Below are 19,295 nucleotides of genomic sequence, written 5' to 3' on the forward strand. Positions count from 1 at the left end.
GAGTTAACTCTTATGCAAGACTTATTGATGCTTGTCTTGAAGTACTATTCATGAAAAGTCTTTGCTATATGATTCACTTGTTTACTCATGTCATTACCATTGTTTTGATCGCTGCATTCACTACATATGTTTACAAATAGTATGATCAAGGTTATGATGGCATATCACTTCAGAAATTATCTTTGTTATCGTTTTACTCGCTCGGGACGAGCAGAACTAAGCTTGGGGATGCTGATACGTCTCCGACGTATCGATAATTTCTTATGTTCTATGCCATATTATTGATGATACCTACATGTTTTATGCACACTTTATGTCATATTCGTGCATTTTCCGGAACTAACCTATTAACAAGATGCCGAAGTGCCGGTTCCTGTTTTACTGCTGTTTTTGGTTTCAGAAATCCTAGTAACGAAATATTCTCGGAATTGGACGAAACGAAGACCCGGGGGCCTATTTTTCCACGGAGCTTCCGGAAGACCGAAGAACACACGAAGTGGGGCCACGAGGTGGCGACACCACAAGGCGGCGCGGCCCGGGGGGGCCCGCGCCGCCCTATGGTGTGGCCCCCTCGTCCGGCCCCCGACTCGCCCTTCCGCCTACTTAAAGCCTCCGTCGCGAAACCCCGATGCGAAAAACCACGATACGGAAAACCTTCCGGAGACGCCGCCGCCGCCGATCCCATCTCGGGGGATTCTGGAGATCTCCTCCGGCACCCTGCCGGAGAGGGGATTCATCTCCCGGAGGACTCTACACCGCCATGGTCGTCTCCGGAGTGATGAGTGAGTAGTTCACCCCTGGACTATGGGTCCATAGCAGTAGCTAGATGGTTGTCTTCTCCTCATTGTGCTTAATTGTTGGATCTTGTGAGCTGCCTAACATGATCAAGATCATCTATCTGTAATACTCTATGTTGTGTTTGTCGGGATCCGATGGATAGAGAATACCATGTCATGTTAATTATCAAGTTATTACATATGTGTTGTTTATGATCTTGCATGCTCTCCGTTATTAGTAGAGGCTCCGGCCAAGTTGATGCTAGTAACTCCAAGAGGGAGTATTTATGCTCGATAGTGGGTTCATGCCTGCATTGACACACGGGGGAGTGACGAAACCCCTAAGGTTGTGTTGTGCTTGTTGCCACTAGGGATAAAACATTGGTGCTATGTCGGAGGATGTAGTTGTTGATTACATTACGCACCATACTTAATGCAATTGTCTCGTTGCTTTGCAATTTAATACTTGGAGGGGGTTCGGACGATAGCTCTGAAGGTGGACTTTTTAGGCATAGATGCGGTTGGATGGCGGTCTATGTACTTTGTCGTAATGCCCAATTAAATCTCACTATACTTATCATGTCATGTATGTGCATTGTTATGCTCTCTCTATTTGTCAATTGCCCGACTCGTAATTTGTTCACCCAACATGCTTTATCTTATGGGAGAGACACCTCTAGTGAACTGTGGACCCCGGTCCATTCTTTTAATACTGAAATACAAATCTGCTGCAATACTTGTTTTACTATTTTCTCTGCAAACAATCATCTTCCACATAATACGGTTAATCCTTTGTTACAGCAAGCCGGTGAGATTGACAACCTCACTGTTTCGTTGGGGCAAAGTACTTTGGTTGTGTTGTGCAGGTTCCACGTTGGCGCCGGAATCTCTGGTGTTGCGCCGCACTACATCCCGCCGCCATCAACCTTCAACGTGCTTCTTGGCTCCTCCTGGTTCGATAAACCTTGGTTTCTTTCTGAGGGAAAACTTGCTGCTGTGCGCATCATACCTTCCTCTTGGGGTTGCGCAACCAACGTGTGCAATACACGCCATCAAGCTCTTTTTCTGGCGCCGTTGCCGGGGAACGAAGAAAAGCTACACCACAAAGATTTCTAACTCCCACGTCAACTACACGCCAGCACTAGCCAAGATCTCCTCCATCGCCAACCATCATCTCTCTCCATTTCCCACAGAACAACCAGATCGACCTTGGCCACGGGGAAGGTAGCCATGACGGAATTCGAAGCATACCCACGAGGCCGGGTCGTTGGCGGCAGTGAAGATAAGAAGCCGCGCCTCCGCATTTCAGTCACCGTCAAGGTGGCCCGCGCCCTATACTGCGAGCGCACGCCATGCACCCCTGGGTGGACCGACGTCCACCTCCCTAGTGGCCTGCGCTTTAGCCACCGAAGGGTTCCCATGCCACTGGTGCCACATAAGGGACGGGAGCAACGTCATAAGATTTCCCAACGAAGGGCCCTTCTGCCTCCAGACCTCCTCGCCGACCCAATGTCGGCTTTGAGTCACCGATGTGGGACTTGGCCACCTCGAATGGGATCTGAAGCGTCGAGAGAGGTTCCTCAGTGACCAGGAGTACAACTACACCGCTCCGCTCGCGTCGGTAAATGAGGAGAAGGAGTAGGAAGAAGAGGAGGAGTGGAAGGACACCGAGGATCTACCTCGGCTACCTAGTGTAACTCGCGGAGAAGGCCAAGGAGGAAGGAAAGGTGGATGAGCTCCCACTCATACCAGACAACATAGATGAGGAGGAGGAGGAGGCGATGAGGCTGGCCATGAATGCCTCGCAGGACCAACCACCCCTGCCATGCTATGCCTCGGCGTTCATACCTCCCGCCCTCTCACAGGAGGAGGCCATGGAAGCCTTGAACGTAGCGTCGTCACCGTGGTCACTGTGGCCCATGCCGCATCCTTCCTACCACGCACCGCCACCAACGACGTACCCACTGCCTTCCTGGGGGCCTCACGAGCAGCGGCCACCACCTCGATACCTCCTTCCCACCTCCTGCTCACACTGGCATCGGACTGGCTGTTGGTGATGCCTACATTCGTCGATCTGACACAAGAAGACAACGGCGACCAGTAGAGTAGGCCTAGGCTGGGCTTTTTTTCATTTTAGTTCAATGTAAATATATGTTTTCCTATGAATTAAAATTACAAAAGAAATTGCGACGAACGCTGGGCAGGAGTCGACCCAAACATAAACTATGCACCTAGGAGCCGATTCCAATATCTACGATCCGACACAATACCAAAATAAATACAAATTGTGTCTGAAATGCGTTGGACCGGCTTGCCCTTAAAATGCCGGTGGAGATGCTCTAAACGAAAATTCCACTGGCCACGCAAAGAGCTGTTAAAAAAAGAACCTAGGCAGAGCTTCAGTACAGGGAGATGTGTACATATGAGTGTTTGACGGTGCAGACGAGTTCTCCGGTGTGTTTCACATGAGGCGAACTGCGACGCCAGGGCAGCCATGGGATACTTGACAGAACCTGGCTCCTGGCAAGTCAAAATTCACAGGTGCGGTATGCCGGTATCCCACGGGTCGGGTGCATTATGCTGACCGGCCTTCCCGTCCCGTTGTTTTCTGCTTGGCACTTCTCCTGCATTTGATCGAAAAGATCTCAAATGGCCAAAAGACAAAAGCATGACGCGAAGTGGTTTAGGAAAAATCAGAGACTTTGCCTGTGACCAGGACAGACAGAGAAAAAAACAATATTTGACGAAACAGCACGTTAACATCTGAACTGCCATAGGTACGACCGGCCGCCAATTTCAAAACTGCTTATTCGCGTCTGCATCTGGATCGTTCTTTTTTCCATTCTCTCGCTGTTCCTTGTTCATTTTATCGAACAGCTGATAAGGATAGTTTATTTTTACAAACATGTACCTCAGTCCCTCCAATCATTGAATCGTCAGTGCAATTCTTATAGACTAATGAGAATTCTCACAAAGTTAGTTCAGGTTTCACCAATGTTAAACATAAATTTCACATTCGTTCAAAAGATTTAGTCTGAACCGAGGTTTTCTAAAATGTCTAGCTGACATTTCACAGTGGTCTCATAAGGTTTAATTTAAAATAGAGTTCTCATAACGTTTCTACATGGTTTAGTTTAGGCTTCGTGATGGTTCGACTAAAATGCACCCATACTCACTTAACCCCATGTGAAGCTTTCCTAAGTATTTTTTATAAGCTGTACAGAAGGATTCAGTACTGCATTTTTTAAAATAAATTCTCCAAAAGGGTATTTGAAGTTGTACAGTAGGTTTCACTGCTGCATATATTCCTGGAAAGTTCTAGTAGATAATCCAGTAGTAAAATAGAAACTGGAAATGAATGTGGAATTAACGGAATGGAAATAAAATGAAAATGGATGTGATGATTCCGATTTTTTTTTACAAATACAAATGTGGTGTTTTACTTAGAAGAAAATGTGGATACAAAAATGGATATATATGTATCCGAGTAAAACTATGTCAACCAATTTTAGTAAATTGTAGCAATTTATGCCAATTGTCCTATCTAAAACCTAACAACGGCACAAATATATTTCTTAGGTGATCCAACCTTGAAACTATTATGCATTAAAATGGTATATTAAACTTTCTACCATTCCATGGTAGACTTATTGTATGACACAAGTGTATCATCCGAACTTAATTCTTCTATCTAATTTGGCTCTTAAATTGTAAGAAATTTGCATTAGTTCCGAATTGAGTAAATGCCTGATCTGCATTAGTAGTTGAGTAACATACCCTCTGCATTTGTTCAACAACATCTATATTTTTATATAAATATAAATATATATTTGTTTACAAAATAGAAAAATGGATGTGGGAAGGGCAACATCTGATCCTTTTCAACTCTACAACGGACTTAGGTGATTGAGAAGCAGTATATCTCATTTTGAGGAGCTTTATGTAAATATATATGGTACTCCCTACACTGCACTCCTACTTCGAGGTTTGATTTTGGCCATCAGGTTTACCAATAAATTGTGGATTAGATGTTTTTATAATCATACGATTTATATTTTAGAGAAAAGTTATAAACGATAATTTTTTATGACATACATATGTATTATTGGCCAAATTGATGGTGAAAATTAGGCAAAACATGAAACCACATAAATTGGGGAAGATCAACATTTCAACATTTAACATCTATTTAATCATCTTGGGATTTGTTCATCAGCTGATATTAAGTTATTTTAAGATATATTTGCACCAAATTCTTATTCGGAGTAGGGAGTGATACATGTGATAGCATGTATACCACCTAAGAAAAAAGATGATGTGGCAAAAAAGAGAGAATAAAATAGGTAACATCATTTAGCGACTTTCCAAAAGAAAAATGACTCTACAAAGTAAGATTGAAGATCTCTATTTTATGATACATATATCACTACTTACTACTGAGATAGTAACGAGTGAACTTATTGGAACATGCAAATCGGCTCACGGGTGCATATGAGCTTATTGTGTGAAAACACATTTAAAAATGTCAAAAAATTATGAAATAAAATTTCGCATGTATATCTAGACATTCTATGTTCTCACACAAGTTTTCGCATGTGCATCTAGATATTCTATGTTCACGCACAAGTTTTTGGAAAAAAAAACATTTTTGTGTCCCGTGTAAAAAAGATAATTTTTTATGCTCCAACACAACTAGTTACAGACATAAAATATTATTTTTCCACAAAATCTTATGTATGAACATAGAATATGTAGGCATGTACATGCGAAATTTTATTTCAGATTTTTAACATTTTTAAATTTATTTTTAGTTATTTTTTAGTAATAGGTTCATATGCACCTATATATGATCCAAAACACCAACTGAGAAATCATTAGGCTACCAAACTAAACCAATGACATGTATATGGAAACTGAGAGAGCAGTACTAGGAAACTAGTTTTGCTTTACTTGGAACCGTATGTTCCAGGTGCATACTCAAATTACCAAGCTACTTGAGCTAGGAGTATTTATTTTTCTGGTCAACCAGTCAATGCACACGACACTCGTAGATTAAAGTGAGCTACCTCGAGGATGATAAACTGAGAACGCAGAAGATCCTGTTAACATAGGGCATGGTCATAGCGTTTGATTCTACGTTTCCACCTCCCTTGATAAAAAATGCTTTGCAAAAAAGAATGCGAGCAAAAAGTTCTAAAGCGAGTACGACTCTGCTCAAACGCACCAATCCATGAGACAACAAACTGTTTCCAAACAAGTCAGGGGTTAAGTCTTTGAGGTGATCATAGTCTATTCAATAAAATAATCCACCTTAAATATAATAATAATCGGCAATAAAAAATTCTGGTTCGCTTAACATAGGGAATCGGAAGGAAATCACGTTAACTTGTGTTGGACCCACGTGGTAACAGAACTAGCAGTAGGTCAAATGCGTGGAGTGAGCTAGTGTGGCACACTTTAGGGTAACACATTACCATATGATTTTGCCAAAATTTACATATTTTTTTATGGAGAACTTGAAAAGCATGCGTTGCTAGATGGAGCTGGATCCAATTTGCCTTCCGTGTCAAATGGCACCAACAACAATCTCCCCATACGCCATACGGCCATATATACCTGACTATCACCCAGTCCTACAATTCACTCTGAGTCTCCAGACTTCACTCGGAGGCCCTGCCCAATTATTATTGGTAAATAACGAATTAAATATGAGGACGAGTTAGCTATTAATTTCACCCGGGCGTTAGCCCGAAGGTGCTAAAAAAACAACATAGCAAACAGTTTAACTTTCCCACGTGAAATCCGGTATCGATGTTCTTGGGTTATTTCTGAAGAAAAAACAAATTCTAGATTCTTTTTTTTAAACGGGGCAAAAAAGACTTTACCAAATCGATTAATTAAGGAGAAGTTTTACAAGACCATAAAAGTAGTTACACAATTACTCTCCCGACATTAAATCGCCCAAATGCTTGGCACCCGCCAAAACCCATAAACATGCCTCATATTTGATCTATCGAAAACTACTTGTGAGGGAACATGCTTATTGTGGGAAACCCTTGCATTACACTCACTCCAAATCTCCCACGATACAAGCAAAGGAACGAGCTCGGGGATGCCCATCCAATCCTTCACCTGTCCCCAAAAGTGAGCAGAGAAGCGACAATGAACAAAAAGATGATCCACTGTTTTCGTACATTTCTTGCAAAGAGGACAAAGCCCACAATTTGGCCATCCTCGCTTCTCAAGGCGATCCACCGTTCGAATGCGATTTTTGGTTTGCAAGGCACACAAAGAATTTGATTTTGGGAGACGCCCAAGCTTTCCATATGTACTTATTCATGGCCGAGGCGACAGACTCAAGAAATTGCACTTCGCAAGCGGACTTGGTGGAGTATTCTCTATTCGGCGTGAGCCTCCAAACAATATCATCCTTCACGAAGGTGGATGGGGCCAATAAGGGACCAATGCTCAACAAATTGGTAGAGTTGCTCCATGGAGGAAACACACCCCAAGTCAATATTGTCCACCCAAGCATGCTCATATAACGCTTGCGGGACTTTCCAATTCTTTCTCGTGGAGGAGTGAAAGACTAGCCGTGCAATATAAATTTAATTGGCTTTCTACCATTCAACCACGGGGCATGTCAAAAAAGGGTTTTCCTTCCATTTGCAAGAGTAATGGTGGTTCTCAAAGAAAGAACTATATCGGTATGGAGGATGCAACACATGCAAAGAATTGAAAGCGTGATCAAGGCGTGCCTGGTCTCGTACAGTCGAACAGGGAGTACAGGGGAGTGCAGCTTGGTGACCCTTCAGAAGGTAATTTTATTGAGTCATCTGTATAACATAGTATCGAGAGGTGTCCTTGGCAAAGTACGAGGAAAAGTGATCCCCACAGATCTCCAAAAACATTCCTTCAAAATACACTAAAGATCTCCAAACTCCCCCTTTTACGCACACTTGGTAACTCCGTCCATTCGAGTTTGAAAGTATAAAGTTGTTTTCTTACATGTCACGAGTATGGTATGCTGTCAAAACCCTGACCATTTGTATACTCTGTTCAGGAAAGTCTACTCCCTCCATTTGGATATGTAAGACGTTTAAACATTTTATTTGGTTCATCCACTTTAGTTTGTATCTAGTCTATTTTTATTGTGTAGGTTCATCCACTTTAGTTTGTATATAATCTATTTTAAAAGTACCTAAAACATTTTATATTGGTACACGGAGGAAGGACTGCATAGGAATATCAGAGTAAAATTCAGCCGGTACCTCTGAGCAGGCACTTGACAGTTTTCTGTCCAAATCAATTCTTGAGGGTGTTGTCTTCACCCTGGTACCTCCGAGGTGATTCCCAGGTCGGTACTACCAAACGTTCATATTCTGAAGAAAAAAACAAGCTACTAGAATCTCCGGTACCACCAAACCATTCTCATCCACTACATGCGCTATTCAGTTTTACCGCCTATTAATTCAATGTTTGAACATGCCCTGTACCTCGAGGTTTAACCATTTTTAACGGTCAGATTTCATATTTTTACTATAAATAGCCGACCACCCCGAAGGCAAAAGCAAGTAATTCCAAGCCATCCCAAGCCGTTGTTCTGAGAGAGGAAAGGATTCTACTTGTTCCAAGTAAAGAAGCGAAAGAAACACTACAGAAGAGGTAGTTCGCCGTGGAAATTATTTAGGAAATTTTGCTGAAAGCCCAAAACAGAATGAAGAAATATGCTTACATGAGAAGGAAAGAGAGGGGTTTTGATGTGGGGGATAACCAAAAACCATCTGTTAGCTCGAGCGACAGTGAGCTCAAACTTTTTGAAAATTTAAAAGCTCGACTTCAAAGTTTGAATTTTTTTTTGAAAAAGGCCTAGATGTAGTCAACAATGTATACTAAAAGAGTGCAAATTTTCAATGTATTTGACCTATTTAAGCATTGCTGCCGTCGATTGCCTGTTTCTGTTTAATTCTGGGGTTGCATTTGATCTGTTTAAGCGCTGGATTGTACCCTAAGAATATCTATCGAATACTATGAGGAATATAAATCCATAAACCCGAAGGCCGGCTCTGCTTCGTGGCTCGGTCATCATCTACTTCTCTGAATTTCTCATAACCTGGTGAAAATAATCGTTGATTTCTAGCTTATATTATTACATGTGGGATGCAGAGCAGGAGGCAGACCGGCAGGGGCGGCGTGGGTGTTGGGTGGCGCTGCTCAGGGAGAACCTTGGGGAGGGGGGAGGGATCATGTTTGTTTCACTCACTGCCTGCAGTAAGTTCGGTACTAAGCCATCTCGCTGGCCTACAAGTGCTCTATGTTTGGGACTATTGCAACTTTGCAAGTATTGCTAGATTGTAAACTTACCTATCTACTAGCTCCAATGTTTAAGATTATAGTCTTTTATGATAGTTTCATGAGGAAAGTGTCAATTGGAATCTAGTTTGTCCGGTCCTCTTCCCACCTAGAGGTCCAACTCAACTGGGGTAATCTATCCTGGAGAAAGGAATCTTGGACTTTAGTTAGTATGCCTGCATTAAGATAATGGTATAGATTAATTAGAATAGAGCAACATGGGAATATGGGCTAAAAGTTCTGCAATAAATTAATAATTGGCCATTCGCAGAGCTACAACATTGTTAGAAATGTGATAAAGCGGCCCGTTACGCTTTTGCACAACTGACCTGTTGTATATAGAGGCAAAGATCCATATATGTATGATCACGCAAACCCTCTTGACGGACAAAAGCCAGCAGATCTTAGGCTGGTCATAGTGCTAAGTATCATGTAGTAGTATCATGCATATGATATTTGTGTATGATACAATCTCTATAGTGGGTAGTATCATAGAGTAGTATCATAGCCATGCTATATTTAATGATTTTTAGAATCTCAATGCAAATTTGTGTACAAGATTTGTTTGGCATTAAATTTTCTTGTGATATGTGCTATGATACAGTATCCACCTATGTTACTCTAATCCTCTCTCTCCTCCTTAATTAGCTGCCACATCATCATTTTTGTGGGACCAATATGCATGATACTAGCTATGCTACTAGCACTATGGCCAGCCTTAGCGGTACCCAAAGAAAAGTAACAGACGCGAGGAGACCAAATCCACATGTCTGGGAAATATAATTGGTCTCGTAGGGATGGCAAAAGGCACAGCTTGGACGATGAGCCCTACCGAAAAAGGTAGCCCTCCATTCCGAAACACTGTAACACTAGCTTGCATTCTTGTTCTAAAACTGTGCAGTCCTATACTCCGAGGAATTAAATCCTATACGACCCGAGGACGTACGACCCGGCCGGTAGACCACATCCCCCATTCTACACGTATCAAAGCATTTTGCGATCATGTACCGGGGGCGCTGTTTGTTTTCAGATGAGCGGTGTGAGATCTGGTCCACCGCTGGGTCGCATGAGCAAGGTCGTATAGGATTTAATTCCATACTCCGATATATGTGGCCTGTATGCACAAAACATGAATTGCATTAATTAACAGTGCACCAAACCACCAAGTCTACCTGTTTTGTTCCTTATCTTGCATAATAGCGCTAGACTTACATACCAAAACTCAAAACTCAGCAATTATCTTTTATTCCGAACCATGCACGAGGGCTGCATGTGTTATATTAACGAAGGAGAGAAAGCCAATGAAATGGTTGAAAGTTACTGAGAGTTTACAGCAAACAAAGATCAGAACCAAAAACACAAAGTACTAAGAGGACGAATATATATGCACATAGGAGCATAATTTTCTTGGCGAAAGGTACCAGGATTTATAATTTGCTAGAATTTTAATAATTTTGCAAATTCCGTTCTATTTTTAAAATTTTCTTGAAAAATCACAGACAGTATTATTTTTCGGAGAATGAGGAAAGAAACCTTGGTCCGGACCAAGGTCTAGTATGAGAAATGCTGCTGCTTGGGAGAATCCCTTGCTTATGTTGCTCTAGCAATTTTTTGCATTTTATATTTCTTGCTTTACTTGTACTGCACATCTTGTACTCCTCAACTAATTAATGAAAAGTACGCTAGTCTGCCTTTCCGTCAGAAAAAAAGTTGAGGAAGTTGCAGTATACAGAAAACATTTCATCCAAAGTACACCAGTGTCACTATGTTAGCCAGACGTAGGCCAGTACATGGACATCGATGGGAAACAAAACTTTAAGGTAAATTGCGCAATCTCGAACTCGAGATTTTAGTTAGGCTCCGATATCATGTCAACTTTCAACACTAGCCAACACAACCAAAAACCCCAAATCGATGAAAATATCTAGTGCGATTCGTTTATACGCTTCAACAAGATGGAGGAAATTAGCTCAAGTGATATTTATCAAGTGAGTAAACTACATAAGGCAAATTTGGGAACCCAAAGGCGCCATTGATGGTTCGACAACATTAGATACTTTAGAAAATATAAAGGCCAGTTATGCAGTTACATTGCAGAAAATAAAATTAAGACGTTGACAACTAAATCATACACAGTACGTTGACAAGTAGATCTTAGACCATTCACATTAACAATGATGGACTAACAAGTCTATGTTTTGACACATATCCATAATGCTTTTTATTAGACGGCCAGCAGACGTCGCCATTAAGAAAATGCCACCAAAATTTGCACTGTAGTACGGAGCCTTCAGCAATAAGGCAAGTGCAACGAATTGCAACCACATAAAGAAATGGAGCAACTGTATCTATTGTTGAAGCTCCAAACATAAGAGAGAAATGAGGGTCTCAGTACAAAAATTCAATTCGGCTTCCGGGTGCGTATGACCCCTCTACCAAGAAAATATATTTCGAGGTGTTGAAATTTTTTGACAAAAATTCTACATGTACATCTCCAAAATATATGTGTGTTCGTCAAGTTTAGAGAAAAACCGATATACTTTATGGTCTATATAAATAAGAGAAAATTTATGTTGTGAAAAACCTTATTTTTAGCACCGAAATTTGTCTTTTTTACACACGCCACAAGATAAGTAGAATTTTCGTGAAACAACTTTGTGGGTGTGTAGCACGTGAAAATGTACGTGCAAATTTTTTATTTCAAATTTTCAATACACATTATGGGGAAAAGTCTGTCAGTGTCATGATAGTATGATATTCATATACGAGTAGTGCCAAATTAGTATCTTAGTGACGAAATATATCCAAAAAAAGAAGTAGGAGTAGTGCACAACTTAATGTCTTCTTCAAATACAAACACGTGTTCGAGAATTAGTGTAAAATATAATGCAAGTGTCATAAAAATAACATGTGATTAAAAGTATCAGCATGTATTTTATTTGGAACAAATTCAAGATGGTGATAAAATTGTTATTGCTGGATACTTCAAGATTAATAATAACATTAAGCTTCTGATAAAAATAAAATGAACACACTTAATTAACCTGCAATCGTCAAATTTTCTTTGTTCAGACAATCATTGGATGTGGATCTCAAAGAATAAAGCAAAACAAACGCTGAGATGGTGAGGTTCGAGGTTTTTTTTTTTGTCTACCAAACCAGTTGACTAGGAGAAAATTCAGTATGCGATTCTGCATACTCCCTCCATCCCGGTGCTGGTGTGAAGGAAGAAGTAGATAAGGGACAGTATAGTCCTCAGTTTGTAGCCTTATCCTCAAAACGAAAGGAAGAAAAATCAGAATAAGTTAAATGGGACAATAGATCAAAGAGCAATGTAAAATGGGGCAAAAAATAAGCTACAAAGTAAATGAGGGAAAATTATAGAAGTACAAAGTGAACAGGGGCTAAAAATGAAATTCCCCCCTATCTAGAGTCAAATTAGACATCTGAATTAGATTCCAAATAAATATGTCAGCATCCAAAACTTTCATCATTATCGAAAAAAAAATCCAAAACTTTCATCCAAGGAGATATCTAACTACAAATACTGGTTTAGGCAATCCAAATTCTAAAAAAAAACTTCTTAATCTACACCCAGAAGATATAAATCCAGAGAAGAGAGTCCTCTCGATGAACCAAATTTAGGAGTTAAAGTCGACAACTGAGACATCTAAAAAAGCTCCGAGAGTACAGTACGATTAAACTTTCCAAGTTTGAAAATCTTTTTCAAGTTGAGGAACGCTTAAGCACAGACAAGAGGACGAATTCCTAACTAACAAAAGTTTAACCCGTTCTATGAGTGCAGAAATTTCATAGGAAATATCAGAAACAGAGGGAGATGATACATACATATGCGCAGTGACGTTGCATCATCAAACAATGATAGCCTCCGAACCCTTCCGGTACAGCCAACGACTCGTCGTGCTGCTCCGACTAAGGCACACGGTGAAATCTTCGATCGAATAAGATTTGTGGCGCAAAATTGAGCTCTCCGGTTTCCCTCGCAGGACCTCTAATGGCGAATCCCCCAAAAGCAAGAAATGCGCAACAAGAAGATGTAGAGTGATATACTGATTAAGAGACTCGGGGTGGGTGGTGTGGCGATGTTTGAGCAGAATCAGCAGATTGCCGCCGGCTGCCGCTAACACCATCTCTGGCCGCCGGGTCGTGTTTTCTTCGTGTCCTGGGATCGATTGGGCCAGGCTACAATTTGTCCAGCCCATTTTAGGGTGCTGGTTGGGCCTATCCTGAAATTTTGTCTGTATGGCCGGCCTGAACATGAAAATATAAAAAATATACCCTTCAACCAAGGTCTATCCGAGCAGAGCGATAGGCCTTTGAAGTGAAATTTTGTCCAAGTTAGCAAAACTTAAGGATCTACATACTTATAACACGGCAATGTTAGCAAAACAATGTTCAAGACTCCCGGAGGATCCTGATTCTTTATGTGCAAGAGTGCTTCGTGCTAGATACTATCCGGATGGTAAACTACTGAAGGCGAAGTTGAAAAGTGGGAGTTCTTTTACGTGGCAAAGTGTGATATATGGGATGCAACCTTTGAACAGAGCTTGTATTTGGAGAGATTGGGGGTTGGAAGCATTGTTACTGAAGCCTTCCAAAATGATCGATTAGGGGCTATGGTCAGTGGCGGAGCTTCAGCCCGGCGAGCCTGGGCACCTGCCCGGGCTTTGCCCATAATTGCTCATTGGGGTCATAACAGTTAATGAAGAGTTAATTAAGAGGTTTCATGGGCAAAAGTCCATCGACCATGTCCCTTCATGCTTTGCCCAGGCTATGTGCTTCGTCTGGCTCCGCCACTTGCTATGGTCAACATATGATCTTAAACCAGGGCATGTGCATGTCGTTGGAAGGTATTGGCTTTGCAGAGATTCTACTCACTGGAGCATGGTACATTTGGTGGGAAAGGAGACAGTTTATGCATGGTGAAAATCTCCAACTTACCCACAAAAGTGTTATGGCGATTGGTGTGCTAGCCACCAATTACTAGAGGGCAAGAAAGAAGAAAGTTGAAAGGAAAAAAAGAGACTTGGATGCGGCCGCCAGAAGATACAGTAAATATCAATGTTGATGCAGCTTTTGACATCGATCAAGGAAAGGGGGCTATGGGAGTTATAGCCATGAACTCTAATGGAAAATTTCTAATCACAAGCTGCAAGGAGATTCATTTTGTGGCAGATCCTTTCATGGCGGAGGCATATGCATTGCGAGATGGCTTAAGCTTAGCTCAGTTTTTGGGAGGCAACAAATTTATATCCAGTTGGATAACATTCAGCATTCAGGTGATTGAAACAATGGTGGACGGTGGTTTTTCGGCTACATCACCTACAGCAATCTTTGACGATTATAGACTCCTAGGTCCTAGCATCTGGGTTTAGATAGACCTCTTTTGAGCATTGTAATAGGAAGGCTAATGAAGCTGCTCATGTGCTTGCTAGGTATAGCTTTACTGATCATGCTGATCATTTTTGGGATGATGATCCCCCTAGTTTTTGTACTTTCAAAACTCATAAACGATGTAGCAGTGTTTGAGAATCAATAAAGCTAGCCGAAAGGCTTATACTCAAAAAATAAAAAAATTGGTCCAAGTTATTAAAATGTACTATCTCCGATCAGATATAATTGACATTGGACACTGGATACAGCTAGAAGGTAGCTAGCTAGATTTAGCGTCGATTAAAACCGACCAGAGGAAGTACATGCTATTGAAAATTATGCCGAATTTAATTCAAAACTTGTGCTTCTCACTCTTGAAGGGCAAGGAAAATTATTGAAATTCGTTCTGAACTGAAATAGCTGTTGTTGTAGTTCAGATTGCTTTTCTTTTTTCTCCTTGTTCCTGTACTCTGTACAACTCTTCTACAATCAATGAAAAGCAGCTCCTACTGCCTTTTCGTCCAAACCAAAGGGCAAGGAATCATTTCAAACAAGTCTTATCCCTTAATATAACACATGAAAGTCTTAGAGTCAAGCTATGGAACAAAAACAAATTGTACTGTACAACTGCAGGAAGCACAAACTTGTTTCCAGCAACTAATTCCTTACTTAGCATAACAGAGCCAACTGTACAACTGTCTGTTTTCTTTCCATAAAGTTTCAGTTTAAACACACGTGCCCAAACACTTCCTTTCCACCCCAAACCAAGCCAATAAAAGGCTAAAGGACGTCACCGCAAGAAAATAGAAACACCGATACACCACGCCCAACACATGTCCACATACGCAGAGTTAGGCGTCAGCCATCATACAGTTGGTTGCAATATTCTTGGGAGGGCATGGCGTGGGTAGAGCATCAGGAGAGGAAAGGTCAGAGATTGACATCAGCTTTGATCTGCAGTTCGCCGCCCCAGCATCCTGATACCCGTTTGCCACAGGGGTGCTCGGTGGCTTGACGTTGGTGCTTCGGAGTGAACCTGCCTCAGGAAGGGACTGGGAGATCGCGATCAGAGACTGGCGAGCAGTTTCCTGAGTGAACTCTGTTTCTGCTGCTGAAGCTGCCGGTGAGGCCATCAACCGAAGTACGGAATGCTGCATTTCAATTATAAAAGTGGGGACGCCAGAGGTTAGAATTCTGGAAAGTTGCAACATCAAGAAGACATAGAGAACACGATAGGAACGAGAGTACGGACAAACAATGGTAGATTCATTACTTTATTTTACTTAGTGGGATTAACAAGAAAACAGAGCAGACTCACTAAACTTAGTGGGTATTTATCATAATGTGTAAAAGAAGCAAAAAATGGAAAACGAACACCTAAATCTGTATGTAGTTGTGCTGATTAGTTTGCCACTGAGCGACAACAAACACTAAAAAATTGAAAGTTCATAGTACTATGGTGCTTGATCCGACTTTATAAATTCTAAACCATGAAACTGTGGAAACTGTGAACTTCGAAATACCGCTTAACTTGATGTCTTGAACCTTAGATTAGTTTTAAATACTCCCTCCGATCCATATAAGGTTCCCAGGGTTTAGCTCAAATTTGAGCTATTTTGCAGTAAACCCTCAACACTTACTATGGACCGGAGAGAGTAGTGTTTTTTCTTTTTTTGCATTTTTGAGCTTTCGAAAATTAGAAAAACATGTCTTTAGGTACTGCTTCAAACGAAAACATGTGAAAATTCATAAAGGAAGTAAGAATATTTGTGTACGGTTCAAAATGACGAGAAATTCATCATCTCTTCTGTTTTTTGTATAGAACAGAATTAGTTATATTGGTTGATAAAATCTTATCGGTTCTTAATTTCTAGCATTCCCCACTCAGATGGATTGTCTCAGTTTTTTGTAAACCTTGAAAGACAGACCACATCTCTGAACCTCTACGCGTTTTTTATGATGTTTTTTTTGGAGTATCAGAAAAAATAAAAGTGTCATGAACATAGGACATGCTACAGAATGGAAGTATGCAAAGATTCAATCTTCTAAAGACACGCCCACCAGTGTTCTGTAAAAAAACCCGCAATATACCTATCGCGGCACTGCTGCGCAGGAGACAAAGTCATATTTTGAGGATTTTTGCATGCTATTCCATGATTACATACCCTACATCTGAGATTTGTCTCTCACATTTTTGGGAACACTTAAAAGACAAAACGGTTCCAGAGAGTCTGGGGTTTCAAATAATCCACCCGAGCAACAGGTTGAAAATGAAACATTCATCATGTCAGATTTATCAAATGAAGAGACCTCGTCCGACAGTGCTAGAGACTTACGAACAAACTAACCTGGAAAAAAGTTTGGGGATGTAGTATAAGGGGCAATAAATGTCACAAAATATATATATCTTTTGACTATATATATATGAGCCCTTAACCTTGCTAGAAGAACCAACCTCTAGCCTCGTTAGTTCCTTTGATGGAACTCTAACGAAGATAGAGTTTGGTTCTTTGCACAACTAGGAGGGTGGGGAGGTTTGCCTAGCTTAATTTATACTATAGCATCAACAGATCATGCTTTATTTGATTTACTTAATCGGCAAAATTCAGGCGATTCCGCGTCTCAACACCAACCATTCAACGAACAAAGCCAATAATAGCAGAGGTTTGGGCACCCGGCCGGTCTGTCTACCTAATCTTGGACCAATAGCATAGCCTAAGAATAGGTTTCTGCACAGCTAGAAAAGATACCACGAGATTCACGCTTAACATTCTAAACAGAATCATTCCAAGTATCCTCTAGACCAGAACTGAAACTTATAGTAACATTCTAAACGGAATCACGCCAAGTATGCTCCAGACCACAACTCCAACAGAGTCCAAGTATCCTCTAGCTAGACCATATCGATTCCACAGTTTTCAAGGTGCAGACCATACCGATATTTCTAATAAAGCTCAACATCCATAAGCAGCTTGTAATAACTCCATCGGTTTGCTCCTAGAGAGGCAGGAAACGAGCGGAGATTGCTAATCCGTCCACGCCCTCCCCTGCGGGGATTCGGAACTGATGCAAGGCGTCTCAAGATTCAACGCACCGACCAGGCCAGGAAAGAACCCAGGGCGCCTGCCCAGCCAAGAACCAGCGGGGAATCTGAACTTCCTAAGATGAGCGCCGTACAGGCCCGCGGTTAAATTGATCAAAACCGCGACACGGATCAAACAAACAGAGATCAAAGAGACCGAGAACACTGAGGTTGGGAGTGGGATTCGGGAAACTCACCGGGACGAGAGGAGACCTTTGGGAGGACGGAGAGGCGAAGACGAGGAAGAGAGATCGTCGCTGGCTCTGGCAAAGCAATAGTCCAAGACCGAACACACTCGTTGACGTTTTCTCCAATATAGCAGCCGGGTATCTCGCGGGCGGCGAATCCCCTGCCGGACCCGGCCCAGGCTCACGCTGTCCGCACGTCCCGCGATGGACGGCTCCGAATCGGCTCCGGTCCGTGGAGGACCGACCTTTACGCCGCCCGGCCTCTCGCTGTCTTCATCACCGGATAGGAATCGGCGAGCTGATTGCGAATTTTAACATTCTTAATTTGAAATAAAATACCGCGAGGTACCGGTGCGCGCGCACAATGGGTCTATGGCATGTGGGGCCAGATCTTGTCGGACCTCGGGCGGAGGGTAGATGGCCGACTGGCCGGTGAGCTCGTGTCCGTACGTGGGTTTCGAGGCTGGTCGAGTCAGTTGCGTGCGTTGCATGGTCGCCTCGTAGGTTGTAGGAGTAGTCTGGAAGCATCGTCATCGTCATGCTTGCCACGTGTCGATGGACTATTGGATGCTGCTCTGGGTTGACATGGACCTGTTGTCACGACCTGGGCTGGGCTGCTAGCTTGGGGCATTTTCAAAACCTAGGAATAAAAAAACATAGAATTAAGATGTACACTCATGATAAAAAAAAATACACGAAAAATAAAGTACTTCCTTGGATCCATCTTAGGACCAAACATTATACTTATCCACACAAAAGAAGAACAAAATATCCACAATTTATACACTAGAACACTAAATAATATGTGTGATGGTGGTCGGAATATCTTAAAACCTCGCACCATAACATTTCAACCGTAGATATAAATACGCAGAGTTTATGTTCCATTTGTTCTCATATTTTAAACTACGATAATATCAACAAGTGATTAGAGCTCCACTTGATACACATGCATATGTAGGAAAAATCACATTTGTGGTGAAAGCGGCCTATCACATGTCTATTATATTTATTTTGTTTAATGAAAGTTGTATTGTTGCATCCTTACTCCCTTCTGGAGCATGGGCATGATTTCTGTAACTGGATAATAAAAAAGAAGATTGATCAAAGAGTTTATACCATTGCACTATATGTGGTTCCAAAGAATAATTTCCGTACAAAACGGAAACTTCTTTATAAATTATTTATAGTTTGTTGGTAATTCGAGTTCTGATTTGTTCATTTTGTTTTGTAATTATATAATAAAATTCCACACGGAAAATATTTTTTAATTTAGGTCAAACAAGTTGGACGATAAAAACTCATGAATAATTTGTACTACAACAAAGGATGAAGATTCTAGTTGAAATGGTGTCCGCAATAACATTGTTGACGGTCAACTGTGGTGGTAGTGATAGGTTTGCTCAATTCTGATTCATTAACCATTCTTTTTGTTGTTGTAAATATGCACATTGTAGGGCTTGACAATTGTTTTTTTATACATTTATCAAGTATTATAAAATA

At 41.4% G+C, this 19,295-nt stretch overlaps 1 protein-coding gene across 2 annotated transcripts; it reads right to left on the reverse strand.

Moving 5' to 3' along the window:
• Positions 1–15,066: 15,066 nt before the first annotated feature.
• On the reverse strand, positions 15,067–17,912 carry LOC124687349. 2 transcript variants are annotated; one of them, XM_047221140.1, is made up of 2 exons: positions 17,802–17,912; positions 15,067–15,673 (listed from the first exon to the last, which is right to left on the reverse strand). In XM_047221140.1, exon 2 carries the CDS (start codon positions 15,653–15,655, stop codon positions 15,374–15,376), a length of 282 nt encoding a protein of 93 aa, XP_047077096.1. In that variant the 5' UTR covers positions 15,656–15,673; positions 17,802–17,912; the 3' UTR covers positions 15,067–15,373. The 2 variants fall into 2 exon arrangements, with proteins under 2 accessions (XP_047077096.1, XP_047077097.1); XM_047221141.1 differs by having other exon boundaries at positions 17,818–17,827.
• Positions 17,913–19,295: the final 1,383 nt, after the last annotated feature.

The sequence above is a fragment of the Lolium rigidum genome, chromosome 2 (genome assembly GCF_022539505.1).
Source record: "Lolium rigidum isolate FL_2022 chromosome 2, APGP_CSIRO_Lrig_0.1, whole genome shotgun sequence".
NCBI classification, from domain to species: Eukaryota; Viridiplantae; Streptophyta; class Magnoliopsida; order Poales; family Poaceae; genus Lolium; species Lolium rigidum.

Bases quoted from the DNA above. Each gene is read 5' to 3' on its own strand.
- LOC124687349 (XM_047221140.1), bottom strand. From the start codon at position 15,655: ATGGCCTCACCGGCAGCTTCAGCAGCAGAAACAGAGTTCACTCAGGAA.